The sequence below is a fragment of the Chelonia mydas genome, chromosome 3 (genome assembly GCF_015237465.2).
Source record: "Chelonia mydas isolate rCheMyd1 chromosome 3, rCheMyd1.pri.v2, whole genome shotgun sequence".
NCBI lineage: Eukaryota > Metazoa > Chordata > Testudines > Cheloniidae > Chelonia > Chelonia mydas.
The window spans coordinates 97384240-97398359 of NC_057851.1; the positions used below are offsets into that span (position 1 = coordinate 97384240).

The 14120-nt window shown below is 39.3% G+C and overlaps 1 protein-coding gene across 1 annotated transcript in view; it reads left to right on the plus strand.

Annotated features, from left to right (window-relative positions):
• Positions 1–13684, plus strand: part of ENPP1 (ectonucleotide pyrophosphatase/phosphodiesterase 1) — a 76014-nt gene extending 62330 nt beyond the window's left edge. Inside the window, 14 exon segments of the mRNA XM_037894812.2 lie at positions 30–117; positions 1999–2006; positions 2008–2175; positions 2713–2764; positions 5579–5616; positions 5619–5676; positions 5679–5734; positions 7429–7500; positions 7503–7566; positions 9102–9179; positions 10032–10108; positions 10110–10165; positions 11016–11173; positions 12148–13684. Coding sequence (XP_037750740.1) covers positions 30–117; positions 1999–2006; positions 2008–2175; positions 2713–2764; positions 5579–5616; positions 5619–5676; positions 5679–5734; positions 7429–7500; positions 7503–7566; positions 9102–9179; positions 10032–10108; positions 10110–10165; positions 11016–11169 — 969 coding nt within the window. The 3' untranslated portion in view covers positions 11170–11173; positions 12148–13684.
• Positions 13685–14120: the final 436 nt, after the last annotated feature.

Below are 14120 nucleotides of genomic sequence, written 5' to 3' on the forward strand. Positions count from 1 at the left end.
AGTAAATTGGAGTTTTGTTTAAACTGTAGGCTCTCTTTATTGGCTTTGGACCTGGATTCAAGTTCAAGACTCAAGTTGACCCATTTGAAAATATTGAAATCTATAATTTGATATGTGGTAAGAATAAGCAATCTTTTTTTTTTTTTTTTAACCTCATAAGCCTGTGAAAACCTTTTGGGCATAAAAATAAAAATCTTAATAAACACGTGTTTAAATCTCTGATGAAGCTTCTCCCTTAGAGCCGAATGCATTTCATAAATTTGAAGCCATGTTTATTCCTGAGAAAAATCAGACCCCTAGAGTAAAAGATTAATATGAACTCTCTGTTTGGAACAATTTGACTTTTGACATAAAAGAATTAAACTAATCTGTCCTGCCCCTGCCAAAAGGTAGCCTGTCTAGATTACTTGATTTATGTGTGTCCTGCTTTCCTTGCGTGCCTGTGTGCTCACTGACAGCACATCCTCATACAATTTATTCAGGACCCTTGTCACTTTATTTCCTGTAACATTACCATTTATTGCAACAGCAACATCAACCTAAGATCTCTTTCTGAAAACTGAATGCCTCGTTGGCTCCTTTGCTCTCCCCTCATATTATGTTGTCTCTTCTTCCCTTTTACTTTTCTCTGTTCTTGGTTTTCTTAGCTCACCACTGTCTTCCATTGTCTGTCTATAATCCTCCACATCTCTCTATCCACCTGCTAGTTCCCTCTGTGTCCCCGGGGGTCTCCACCTGTCTTTCCACCCTCTGAAGCACAGTTGCCAACTTTCACACAGTAAATAAGCACCCCAACTTTCACAATAAGTCAAAAATCAAGCTAATCCCATTTCAAAATAAGGCCAAAAACAGGCCAATCCCTAAGAACCGCATCACTCTGTGACTAGATCCCCTTGGCGTGCAGTCTGGGACTGGGGTGGGCCCTGCTGTGCACCCCCGACTTCTCTGCCCCCTTTGCCCCTCTTGCCAGGAGTTGATTCCCGCACCCCCCACCCCCCAAAAAAAGCAACAAGCTACAAGCAAAAACTAGCCAACAAGCAACTCACAAGCCAATTAAGCCAAAAACAAGCCCAATTTCTTCATTTCTCCCCCCCCCACCACACACACACGGATTTGGCTTGTCTGCTCTAAAGCCTCCCCTGGAAACTCCTCCTTCCCCTTTTTTCACTGGAATTCACCCTTGCAGTAGGTCCTCCTGAAGGGAGATTCTATTACCAAAGGCCTTGATGCACAAAAACACGTAAGCCTGTGAATAGGCATACTGAAGTCAGTGGGAAAGCTCTGGTGCCTAAATGTTTTAGTGGATCAGGGCCATCAGCAGGAAGCAGTGCCCTTTTTTCTCTTACTTGCACATACATTGTTGCTTCCTTCTGGGACTGTTGCTACTATCATTGATGAAGGATATAGTAGACTAGTCACCAGTTAATCTCCACAGGCAAGCTTCTCCCTTGAGCTATCACTTCTTATGGGGAGAGGCAAGAGTGGAGGTCTGTACTGGCAGCTCAGAGGAGCCAGTTCAGCTGTAGGCCCTAGTGCCTTCAACAGGTACCCATGCCAGCATCTCAACTTTCAGAAGATAACAATTGATCAGGAGTTCCCCTCAAAACTGGGTGCTCAATAGCCACCAACTTTGTGCACCAATTATTAGAGTTCTAGCCACTATTTCAGATTTGGAAGCTACAAGTTCAACTCCCACAAGGTACAAGTGTGTGTTTGGTTTTTTGCTAGGGGAGTGTTGTCCCGTCCCTCTGCACTATCAGGAGGCAGGTGGATGAGAAATGGTGTCTCCCTCCTTCACTACAAGTGACAGTCACAAGTGGTAAGCTGGCTGTGAAAGCAGCTACATTAATCTGCCACCTGACTTAGTTTGACTGTAAGGAATACTAAAACAGAAACAGGCAATGCTGCAGTCATGGCACCCACATGAGTATAGTCACAGCCAAACTGCCATGTATTTTTTTTCAATCCCCCTTAATGTTCAGTTTGAACTGTTTGTAGATTTGCTTTGGTATAACACCAGCCTACAACAATGGAACTCATGGAAGCCTAAACCACCTTTTAAAGAATCCTGTTTAAGTTCCAAGACATCCAGAGGAAGAAAAGTCATCCTTCTGTTTATCCACTCCTGAAAACCACTCTCTTCATTGGACATTGGTTTGCTCATGTGATTTGGCAGTAAGTAATTCAGATGGATAAACTGCTGAGCCAAAATAATTTGTTTTGTATTTGTGTCTGAAACTGTATACTCCTGAGTGTGATCACTACATTCATAATTTTGCAATCTATAGGCCTGATAGAGTGCCCATTGACATCAATGGAAAGATTTCTGTTGATTTTAATGAGCAATAGGTATAGAGGGCCTGATCTATCTTTTCACGTAGGACCAAATGCTGCCATTGGAAGGCAAGGTTTGACAGAGAAGCATTGAACTCTTGCCTTCTTGACTTTATCATATGGGAATTTTCCTCTCCAGTGGACTATAGTTGTACATAAATTGAAGACTTTATTTTCTTAATTTTAAACCTTGATCATGCACACTGTCAATGGGCAGCCCTCCAGTTGACTTCACTGGAGTTCCTGTGTGGAAGGCTTGTGGAACAGAGGGCTTGAATTTGTTAACAAAGCGCTTTGTATATTTATTGTTGAGAACTGTTGGCAGGGAATTGTGCTCTATATAACAAATAGTAGCATCCCTGTGTTTTTGTTTTATAGGGCTTGCCCATAAGGGATTTTCAGCAACAGTTAAATCACACTGCATCAGAAGGTAAGCATTTTATTTTATAGGAGAAAATGGTGTTTTTGTTTTGTTTTTAAATAAAATAAAAGGTTTTACTTTAAAAAAAGTTTGACCAATGCCTAGATGTATCCTGAGTCCTACTCAAGTACCTGGGCTGAACAAAGAATCTCATCTTTTACCGGTATTCACCTGAACTATTCATCTTTACAAATAGATCCCTCTATCTTGTATAACTGCCATTCTTTAAAATTCTATTACTATGCAGTATATTTTTATAGAAATGTAGTCTATGTTTGGGCCATTACCTCATGGTTGCTCTGTTAAATACAGAACTGATATGGCATATATGCCATCTATTTCTTGATTATCTAGATATACTGAATTCTCTTATAGTAGGTTTTGAATTTTACAACATCGGATACATAAGAATTTAATGAGGAAAAATTAGCTAGGAAAACCCCACAAATGTTAATGCCTTGAAGCCTGCATATATGATGAAACATAGAAGATCTTTACTTTAGACAGTCTAGAGTATTAGTCATAAGAATAAAATAGGTTTATTTACATGGTCAACAGTATATCTGCATCACTGTGATTTGTAATAGAATGTATTCTGTTATGACCACACTGAAGCTGTTTCTTTTCCTCTTAAATGAGCCTTTGACCAATAGCCAGTGACTAAAGTCATCATAACTAAAACCTAACTAATGGTCATTGTGAACTGTATCTGCTGGCATTAATAATATCAAAAATGGATTCAGGTTGATTAGAATGTCAGAAAGATCAATAAGTTGGTATGGACCTTCTTCTGTGTTTGTATTCAAGACAGAGGTGACATCACCACCTCTCATGAAAATAAATTCTGTACCCATGAGGAACTCCCATTAATATCTGTAAGGTTATGTCCCCATTGAAGGCAGGATTAGACATATTTTTTGTCCACTCATGAATAACCTGATGCTTTGGCAGGTATGTGTAGACTGATGTGGTGTAGGCAGTGGGATAAGAGTTTTTCATGAGTCTACTCAACAATAACAGCAGATACTTTAAAAACATACCCCAGAACATCTTAAAATTTTGCTTTCTGTACTTTGTAGCTACCCATGCAGATGATCAATAAAATGAGATCCACTTAGTAACTTTTTAGGCCTGATCCTGGGAATTTTGCTTTGAGTTCCCCAATTCAGCAAGATACTCAGTGGGTAGTCCCATTGAAGTTAGTGGGACTACTGACTTGCTTAAAGTTAAGCACATACTTAAGTACCTTGCTGAATCAGGGCCTAAGTAAAGACTGTAGGATCAGGCCCATAATTCCAATTAACTCACTTTGTAAAGATGTAAGTCTAAGGGCCTGGTCCTGCATCCAATGAGGTTAATGTCATTGTCTTCAGTGGAAGCAGGATCGTTCTGCACTGTTTAACAGTTTAGATAACACTACTCCAGTAATTCAGATCTTGATATTAAAATTTATAGTGACTACACTTACCAAATACAGTAGAACCTCAGAGTTACGAACACCAGAATTACAAACTGACAGGTTCAACCTCTCATTTGGAATCAGAAGTACACAGAGCAGAGACCAAAGAGAAGGCAAATACAGTATAGTACTATGTTAAATGTAACTACTAAAAAAATAAAGGGAAAGTTTTAAAAAAAATAATTAAAAAGGTAAGGAAACCTTTTCTGTGCTTGTTTCATTTAAATTAAGATTGTTAAAAGCAGCATTTTTCTTCTGCATACTAAAGGTTCAAAGGCTGTATTAAGTCAGTGTTCAGTTGTAAACTTTTAAAAGAACAACCATAATGTTTTGTTCTGAGTTACGAACATTTCAGAGTTGCAAATAACCTCCAATCCCGAGGTGTTCATAACTCTGGGATTCTACGGCACAAAGTGAAAGGAGTCACTACAGATTTAAAAAGAAAAACCAGTGACTATCCTGTAATACTTTTGAGGGGGTGGGGATATTGTGCAGAAAGCAAATGATTAAATCCCTTCTGGATTCAAAGAAAAGAATAGTTCATAGCCACACAGGGAAAGGAGCCACACACAATTACAGTGGTGCAAAACATTAAAATGTTCCCTGTCCTGAATTATTCTGCATTGTATGGAGAAATTAGGCACACTTTTTATTAGAGTGACTGTAATTACACTGTCATGTAGTTGCATTCCAATAGTGTAATTCTATTGTAATGGCATTTTTTTTTTCCCTGCTTTTTCAGGTCAGTTGGTAGAAAAAGGGGTGTAAGGCACAGTCTCTGGCTATGACAGTAATTCATTGTGGAACTAAGTGCACACCCTTATGAAGGACTAACCAACATTTCACTAAGTCATTGATTAATTAAAGGACTTCAAAGAAATACATTGAAATCAAAGTCAATTATAGGACTTACTATTTAAGTTGGCATTGCTTCAGTAAAACTGAAGTCTGTCCCAAACCTATCAACTAGTCATGGTCTCTCCCTAAGCACTAGAGTGGTGGGTTCCAGAAGAACACTTGAACTGAAACACCCACCCAGATTTTTGGGAAATTTAGAACCATCTCTAGTTTTAAATGATTACTCTGTACTGGCAAAATGCATTACTTCCTCTTTGAGTTTAATTCTACTATATATTTAAATATCTGATACTGGTTATTTACCAATCTGTTGCATGATCATGGAGGTGCTCTGCAGGCTAGTACCTTTCTCTTACTCTTGTCTTAATCATAATTTTTCTGTGTGGTAGCTGGAAATTGTGGCAAGTTCTTGCCATCACAAGAAATATGAGGGTGCACTGCAGAAAATCCTCAACAAATATGCAAAGTGTATAGAACTTGTGAATAAACCCTGTTTCTGCTCTAAGTAAAGAAGATCGAGAAATACAGTTTGCCTTATGGGAGGACCCAGGGGTTCTACAGAAGAGAAGCACATATTACCTCCTTTACCATCACCAGTATGTGAATGATACAGCCAGGATCTCAATATGACTTTGTGGAGTGCCTACACTGTTAGCAAATACGTAAGTATTTGCTGGCTTCTGTAATGCTTTGTTCTTCCTACTGGTACTCTTTTTGGTCAGAGGTTGTTTTTTTTTTGTTGTTTTTTGTAAACTGGAATTTCAGGGCTGGAAGCAGCTCTGCTTTTGATATGTGTTGCCCCAAAATTCACATAATAGCTGTCCCATAGCATCTGTCCCATGAAAACACCCACAGGAAGAGGGAATGTAGGGAGGGAAAAAAGACATACAGTGGATGGATTGTGGCTCTCTTCCTTCCCTGAAGTGAGCTCCAGTTCTGCCTCCAGAAACCAGCAGGATCCCAGGAACTGTGGCAAATCTCCAGTAGGCAAAAGCCATTGGTGGAGAGGCCCTGTGAATCCACTCTGGCTTTGGGTCTCTGGATAGGCCCACTCCTTTGCAGTCTGGGCCATAAGCCTCCATGGTAGTGGCTGCATCTGGAACCCCCACGTTAAGAATGGTTTCATAGTACGAGGGGGGCCCTTTTCTAAAGGGCATCCTATGTAGTTTCTGTGTGGGCTAGTGTATGATGAGAAACCAGGCAGGTCCTTGACCTGTGCCTTCCCCTTTCTCAAGGCAGGAAGCCTATCTATGTAGTCTGAGGAAGGGAGAAATGGAGGTGAAGTGAAGGCTGGACAAACCAGTGTTCGCTATTCATACATGAACATGCTTTCCATGCAGAACAGGGGAGGTCTGCTTGGGAAATCTTGTGGGTGCAACTAGCCCAGGCTTTTCAGAATTGTCCAATTTTGTTTCTGAGAATATTTAAAAATCAAAAATACCCACCTTCTATCCTGTATGCCACCTGGTTCATATTCAGAGACTAAAAGGCTAGAAGGGGCCATTAGATCACCTAGTCTGACCTCCACTATAAAACAGGCCATTAAATTTCACCCGTTACCTCTGCATTGAGCCCAATAAACCTATGTTTGACTTGAGATATTGACAGTAACTGATGACAAGAATTGGATTTGGTTCTTAAATATTGGAAGAGGCTAGCAATAACTTGTTGCCAAATACACTGATCCCCGATGTCACCTTCTAAATACTCATCACTGAAATTATAATCAATATTCACATGATTCCAGGGCAAGTATCTTTAAAGTAAAATAGAGTGAAACACACATGAGGATATAGAAATAAATATTCTATTGAAATAAAGTATTCTTAGAGTGGCCTTAGATTAAAAACACTTTAGGATCAGCAGAGAATGTTGTTCAGTCTGATTACTTGGCGAAATTGCAGGATTTTCAATAAATGTTGTTTTTAGTTGTTTGTTTTTTTAAATAACCCATCATACAAAACTATACTTAAGAATAAAGCTACAGGCAAACAAATACTTCACAAAAATAAAATCCAGGACTGCTAAATCACTTCACCGCCACAACACCTCCCGAAGGCTCTCAGGGCACCTCTAACGTGCACATCTAGGTTTTCTTTTTGATAAAGGAATTTCTTCCCATAGCACATGGAATGCCTAAGTTTGGTTGTTTTATTTATAAGATACTCATGAAGCAATTTTTGCCTCATCGAAATAAGGAAGCAAGAACATTTAATCCTTCTGAAACTTAGTCTCCTCACACAACTAAGAGCAATTGCAGATAATTTTTAGGGTTTTGTAAACCCAAGTATTAAAGTGAACCATAACGGTGACTCAGCTGTTTGTACAGCAAATTATTATTCTGTTCTGTTCATAGGATAACTGGACTGCCTCTGTGGAAAACGTGTCCAACTGTTTAATTGTGGACATTCGTATCCCTTCTAGTTCCTAGCAAGACTTGTTCATTTTTACAAAAGTCACCATCAACTGAACTACGGATTCCTTTTCCCTCCAAGTAAATTCACTGTCTTCTTCACACAACTTGTCTGAGTTTCTGTCATCCCTTTGTTTTGTTCATGCAATAGTGGAAGGGGGCACCCTTTGTAATAAAACGATCCAGGGAATTAACTGAAGGCGTCAGGTTGCTACTCCTAAACCATTTGCAGTGTAGTCCATTTCAATCTGCAATTTATGCTAACATGCAAGAAGTAGGAATCTCCAAACTTTACTTTGGTGGTTGGCAGGATGCCCAAAGTGTTCTTACTCCCTCTGTCACCAAAGACAATTCAGGGTGTCTTGAATAAAGCAAAGGAGGAAAATCACTCTTGCAAAAATTTTACAGCTAGACCAATACTGGGTGAAATCATGGCTCCACTAAAGTCAATGGAAATTTTTGCCATTGACTTTAGTGAGGCCAGGATTTTCACCAGCTGTGAAAAGTATAACTGGCTAGGCCCTGCCCTCTTAGTTACAGTATATTGGTTCACTAGATGGAAAAACCTTGCGTCAGAACATTCTTCATCCCTTTAAACAGCATTGGAATTATTTCCACCGTCCCTCTGGAGGTTTGCGAGGTAGTCAAGTTTTCTAACATGGCACCTCACACAGGAAGGGGGGAAAGAGTTTATGAACTCTGAATCAAGTCTTGTGAACTGGGAAAATACAAGTAGTTCAAATTTCAACCTTTCTTCATAAGTGGTTGTTACTGTTTCAAAAAGCCCACATGTTTTGTGGACAAGAACGCTCATGTCAAATACTGGGGTGTAGCTTCAGTGGGAAACTTCCTTCAATCAACTAGGATGGAACTCATTTATAGCTGAAATACAGTATTATACCACATCAGGTCTTCAGTAAAATAATTAATTGTTTTGCACTTAAATATTTTGGGGCCTGATTCTCTAACACTTTGTGTAGCTATTTATACCTGTGCAAAGTGAATGTGAAACACTGCTATTCTGCTCCAGTAGCATTTTTACCCCTACTTTGCACAGATGTAAATGGCTACACAAGGTGCTGGGCAGTGGAGAATCAGGTATTATTGGTTATTATTTGGTATTATTTCTTTTGATTATTTGAGCATCCACACTAAGTTTTTGGGTGCTAGGGCAGGAGTCTTCTAGGGTTAGATAGCGCTGGGTCCCTTCTACTTTTTTTCATCTATTCTGCAGGCAGAATGAGTTGGTAGCAGTCCCCTAAAACTCATGCAGTGATCCAGAGGTGACCAGTGAAATCTAAAAGTGTGCACAGATTTTTTATATTTTCAGGAATGTGTCCACTTTATATTTGACAACTGCACTTACTGGAGCTGCTGCCTAGATTGCTTCATTCTCTATGCACCTGATCTAACACCCATTTTAAGAGAATGAACAGACCTCCCACTGACTTCAGTGAGAGCAGAATCAGGCTCAAGTGCATTTACTCTTTTGAAAATAGGTCAGACCCACAGTAACGTTTTTAAGTTGATCTATTTAACCTCCATGTAGCTGGCATCTCATGGCTTTCCAAGTGACCCTACAAAAGTAATGAATAATTCATCATTCATTTCTTTAGATCTAAGAAAAGACACAAAGAGTTCCTATGAAGCACTATTTAACAGCAACATTGTGCCAATGTATCATGAGTTTAAAGGTAATTATGTACATCTATTTACATGCAAAAACATTGCTGATTTGCTTGTTTCCAAATCATTGCAAAAGTTCCCTGGCTCAGCTGCCTCTGTAAATTAAGTCCCAGCCAAGATAATTGGTAACAATTGGGCCAGACTGAACTCCTTGCTTACATAGACAAGGAGTTACTCATTGGAGTAGTTTACGGAAAGTCAGTAGAATTGCTCATGTGAATAACTGCCTCACCACAATGATTTTGGGGTTCCCAGTCTCTGGTCCTATATAAACAAAGGCCCAGAAACTCATTTCTTAATTTGACATTTTACAATGTTTTGTTGCTTATTTTTCCTCCTGTCTGAATTTCACCTGCATGTATTTTGGGCAGAGTGTCTTTAATGGACTCAGATGCAGTTAAATAATCAACACCAGTTCCCAGTTTAGGATGTGCCTTTCTAGGCTCAAAGATGGTCTTGTACCTGAGGTTTCTTATCTGAAATCTGGTCTGCTGTAGTAATAAGGGCAACAATCTCACATCTAGCAGAGAAGGGATGTGCAAGCTAGACATGCATGAGTGCATGTAGGACACAGGGATTGAGTTGGTATCTGAGAAACTAGGTACAGAACTACGCCCCCTGCTAAGCAGGTCTGCATCAGCCTAATACAGTTATATTTCACATGGGGAACACAAGGTGGCTCACTCTTAACTGGGACATCAGTCTCTCAGAGGCATGAGGAGAACCTTGGAGACTAACAATAAACATCTCTCTTCTTCTGTCTTCATCATAGCTGTCTGTATACTGATAAATACACAGTGCAATTATTTTCAAAAATTCTCCCTCGACATAACATTTTCCACTACCATATTGTATTCCAGTGTTATGGAACTATTTCTATGATGTCCTGCTGCCAAAATACACTCTGGCAAGAAATGGTGTCAATGTAGTCAGTGGCCCCTGTGTTCGATTATGACTCCAATGGGCTGTACGATACTCCAGAAAAAGTGAAGAGGTGGGAATTTTCTCCTTTCTTAATGCTGATTTTTTTTCTTTCCTTTTTTTTTTTTATCATTTTCATAATAACTATGACACTAGTTGCCAAAAAAATTATCTCCCAAGAGGGGCTCCTGGCAGGATACATCAGCTAATGTGTAGCCAGTCACATAGCTTTAAAGTGATGTGTTTGGAGCTAATAGCCCAGCAAAAGAGAAGGTAAAAAGAAAAAAAACACCCCAGAAGTATGGAATCACAAACCCTGTACGTTAGGTCCACCTGGGAACTGTGGCAGCTGTAAGAATGGGGTTATACCTAAAACTCCACGAGGCTGCTTCCAAGTACTGGAGGAAACAGGAGCAATGGAAGGAGCCCATCGTCCCTTGGTAGTCTGATTCCTTCCTGATTCAGAGTAACGGGCTAAGTTCTATTGATAGACTTCTCTGTAAAGATTTGCTATTTTCTTATAGTTGGCAAGATTGGTTCAAAACAACAGATGAGCTGGGCGTTCCTTTAACTGAGTCAGAGCTCTGAACTCTGCCAGTAATCTACTTTAGATTCTCGCCTATTTTTATGATGAATCATGGTTTTCCCTTTTTTGAGACCATCACTAGACCTACTCTTCAGACCATCAAGCCAGCCAAACTCTGCTTGTGTGACAGCAATCTAGAATGCCCCTCAAAAGCTCAAAGTATTCTACTGGCATATTCTAGTGCTAAGCTTCTGAAGGTTTCTCTTTGGGCCAAGGAGGTTAATAAAACCGTTTGCTAAAGTACACCAGGTGTCATTGTGCCATGTGTCCTTTGCGCTACTTTAATTTGATAGTTTTAGAGGAAGTAGATCTAAAACGCCACCTCTTTGCATTTCAGATTAACCCGTGACCCAGAAGTTCTGGTTCCAACTCACTACTTCATTGTGCTGACAAGCTGTAAAAATATTTCCCAGACCCCCTTGCAGTGTGAAGGGGCTTTAGATGCCTTATCTTTCATTGTACCTCACAGGCCAGACAACAGTGAAAGCTGATGCAGTAAGTAACCTTTGTTCAGCTCCATGTATATATCTGAAGCCAGGCCTGGCTCGCACTGCAGACAGAGCAGTGGGGAATTAGTTAATGGCTGTAAAGTCTTTTGAAGTATTTTATCATGGTGTCCTAGAGTGAGATTAAACAGTTTTAATTTACATAGAAGTGTGGTATATCCATTTACGTGTGAAAGTAGCTATGTTGTGTGCTTTGCTCTGTTGAACTGTAAAGAGTGGTTGGGTTAGAGTCTGGTGGGTTTGAAACACATAAAGTGAGAGAATCTTATTATGACACTTAACAGAGACAGCTGTAGTATCAACACCAAATCACAATAGTTGACACACAAATCCATTGCTGTTGATATGATTACCTCCCTGCCACTGGATTCCACATTTTATAACTCAGTAGGTTAAAATCAGTTGCATTTTGAGTTTACAGGATCACTTTGCTAAATTAATATTGCCCTTTTATATAAGACAGCCAATTTTAACTTTATTTTTAATATTGATAACGGGCTCTTTAATCTGGCTGAGAAAGGTTATAGCATGATCCAATGGCTGGAAGTTGAAGCTAGACAAATACAGACTGGAAATAAGGCATACATTTTTAACTGGTGGATTCTCTGTGATTGACAACTTTTAAATCAAGATTGGATGTTCTTCTAAAAGATCTGCTCTAGGAATTACTTTGGGGAGGTCCTATGGCCTTAGTTATTCAGGAGGTCAGACCAGATGATCACAATGGTCCCTTCTGGCCTTGGAATCTATGAAATTGTTAAAAACAAGATCAGGTGCTATGTTTAGTTATATTTGTAAATGCTTAACATCCACTGATCTCTTCAACTTCTTGGTTATGTTTTGTGAAAATTGTTGCCTTAACTTCTACAAAACAGCTTTCCACTAGCATATTGTATGTGTAAACTTGAAACAGAATTCTTCAGAATATCCCTAATTTTTCCTCTCGTTTCCCTACCCCAACAGAGACACAAACATGACTTTTTATGGGTTGAAGAGCGAATGAGGTTTCATACAGCCCGGGTCAGAGATGTAGAACTTCTCACTGGACTCAGCTTCTACCAAGACAGAAAACAGCCAGTGTCTGATATTTTACAGTTAAAACATATTTACCAACTTTTCCCATGGAGGTGAAATTTGTCTATTCACAAAATAATTTTGTAAATACACTATTTTATCTACAGGAAAAAAGTCTTTAAATGAGCTGGAACACTTACTGAGAGCATTTTGACCATAGTTGAGATATTGGAAAGAATCTGTGCCACATTCGTATCTCAGGGATATTTGATGGACTAAGTATAACACAGGAAGACAGCTTCTGTTGGTCTTACTCCCACTTGAATGCGGTAGAATTGTGTCTGTTATTAAAGCTGATCTGCTGGCATTTGAACTTTATATACAGAAACACTGAGGAGAAAATGAATGGAACCTTCTAAATCTTTTTAATTACGTTGGAGTGGAAGAAGTTTATAAGGGAGGGATAATTATCAATATTTTGATCAAAAATAGAGATAATTGGCAAGTATGTAACATCCTGGAAAGCCATTAAAATCCTGATTAATGTAACATACACAATGGTCCTTTTAATTCTGGCTTCTTGGGGGGGGGGGCAGTGAAATAGTGAGTGAATTAGACATTCACATCTAGTGAATTAGACTTTGAGCATTGTGCTATTAAATATCATGCAATATGCCGCATAAAGCTATATTGCATGTGTAATGGGCATCCACCCCCAAATGGGGTCATCAGTAGGGGAAGAGCGTAAGACTTTCAGCACCATGGCACAGGCCCTCTAGCTAAAACAATATCTTTTATAACTGGTTACAGTAGTAGGTTATTATCCTGTAGTGGACCAGGAACTAAAGAGAAATGTGCATGTTACACACGTTTTCTGTGACTATGCAGGGATGTGGTGCTTCAGAGTACATGTATAATAAGAAATTAATCAAATAATATCTTAGGACAGTTTTGGAGAATTATCTCACTCCAGATGAACTTAGATTTGATTAATACATTTTGCTTTCTTAAAGGTTCAAGGTGGTTTTTAGATTTGGTGGAATGAATTTTGTCCTTTTGAAGAAAACTGACATTTTTTGGGGGGAAATACCATTGCTCAGAAGACCATTGCTTTCATTTTCATTAATAATGAAAGATGATCTTCCCCCACACTAACATTCAGGGCTGATTTTTTTTTTTTTTTTCTGAACCCCTTTTCAGTGTGGCATAGCTATGTTTAGCCTAGAAATGTAGGGGGGCTTGAGCCAAAGCCCACTGAAGTCAATGAAAGCTTTTCCAGTGACTTCAGTAGAACTGGATCAGGCCCCTAGACTGTTTCTCCTTTCACTGTGTGTATTTTCTTGATCTCTTCTGTCACAAGCATAACATTCTCCTAAAGTAGTTTCACTGTGTGAAGTGCAAGTGTGTTGCAGCAACATTGCATCATGACCATGATAGCATTATTTAGTGTAACATCAACTTAGACAAATAAAAACCATAGGCTGTTGCAGTTTGTTTTCCTTTTTTTATGCCAGATACCCTTGGGCAGTCAAATAGAAACTCCAATATATGGATCTACTTCTTAACAGGGTCGGATTACAGCAGAGTCTGAGTCCCATTTAAAAAAAATGGTATCTAGCCTTTATGGGGCATAGCCACACTAGGATAAATATACCTTTTATCCTAGTATAGACAATTTTATGACCAAGAATTTCTCCATAAACATACAACCAAGAGTATAAACAAGCCTGTTTCTCTTCAGCTTCTATCTGTAGTTTATCAACTTCTGTCCTCTCCTCTTTATTAGAATGTAGCAAATCCCTATTAATAGATCTTCCCCTAAGTGCTGTCTCTGAACCGTGGGCGACTCCACACCTGTCAGCTTTCCTGCAGCTCTGGGAGAGGAGATGGGAGAGGAGGCTGGGCTGGGAAGCTAAGAAGGA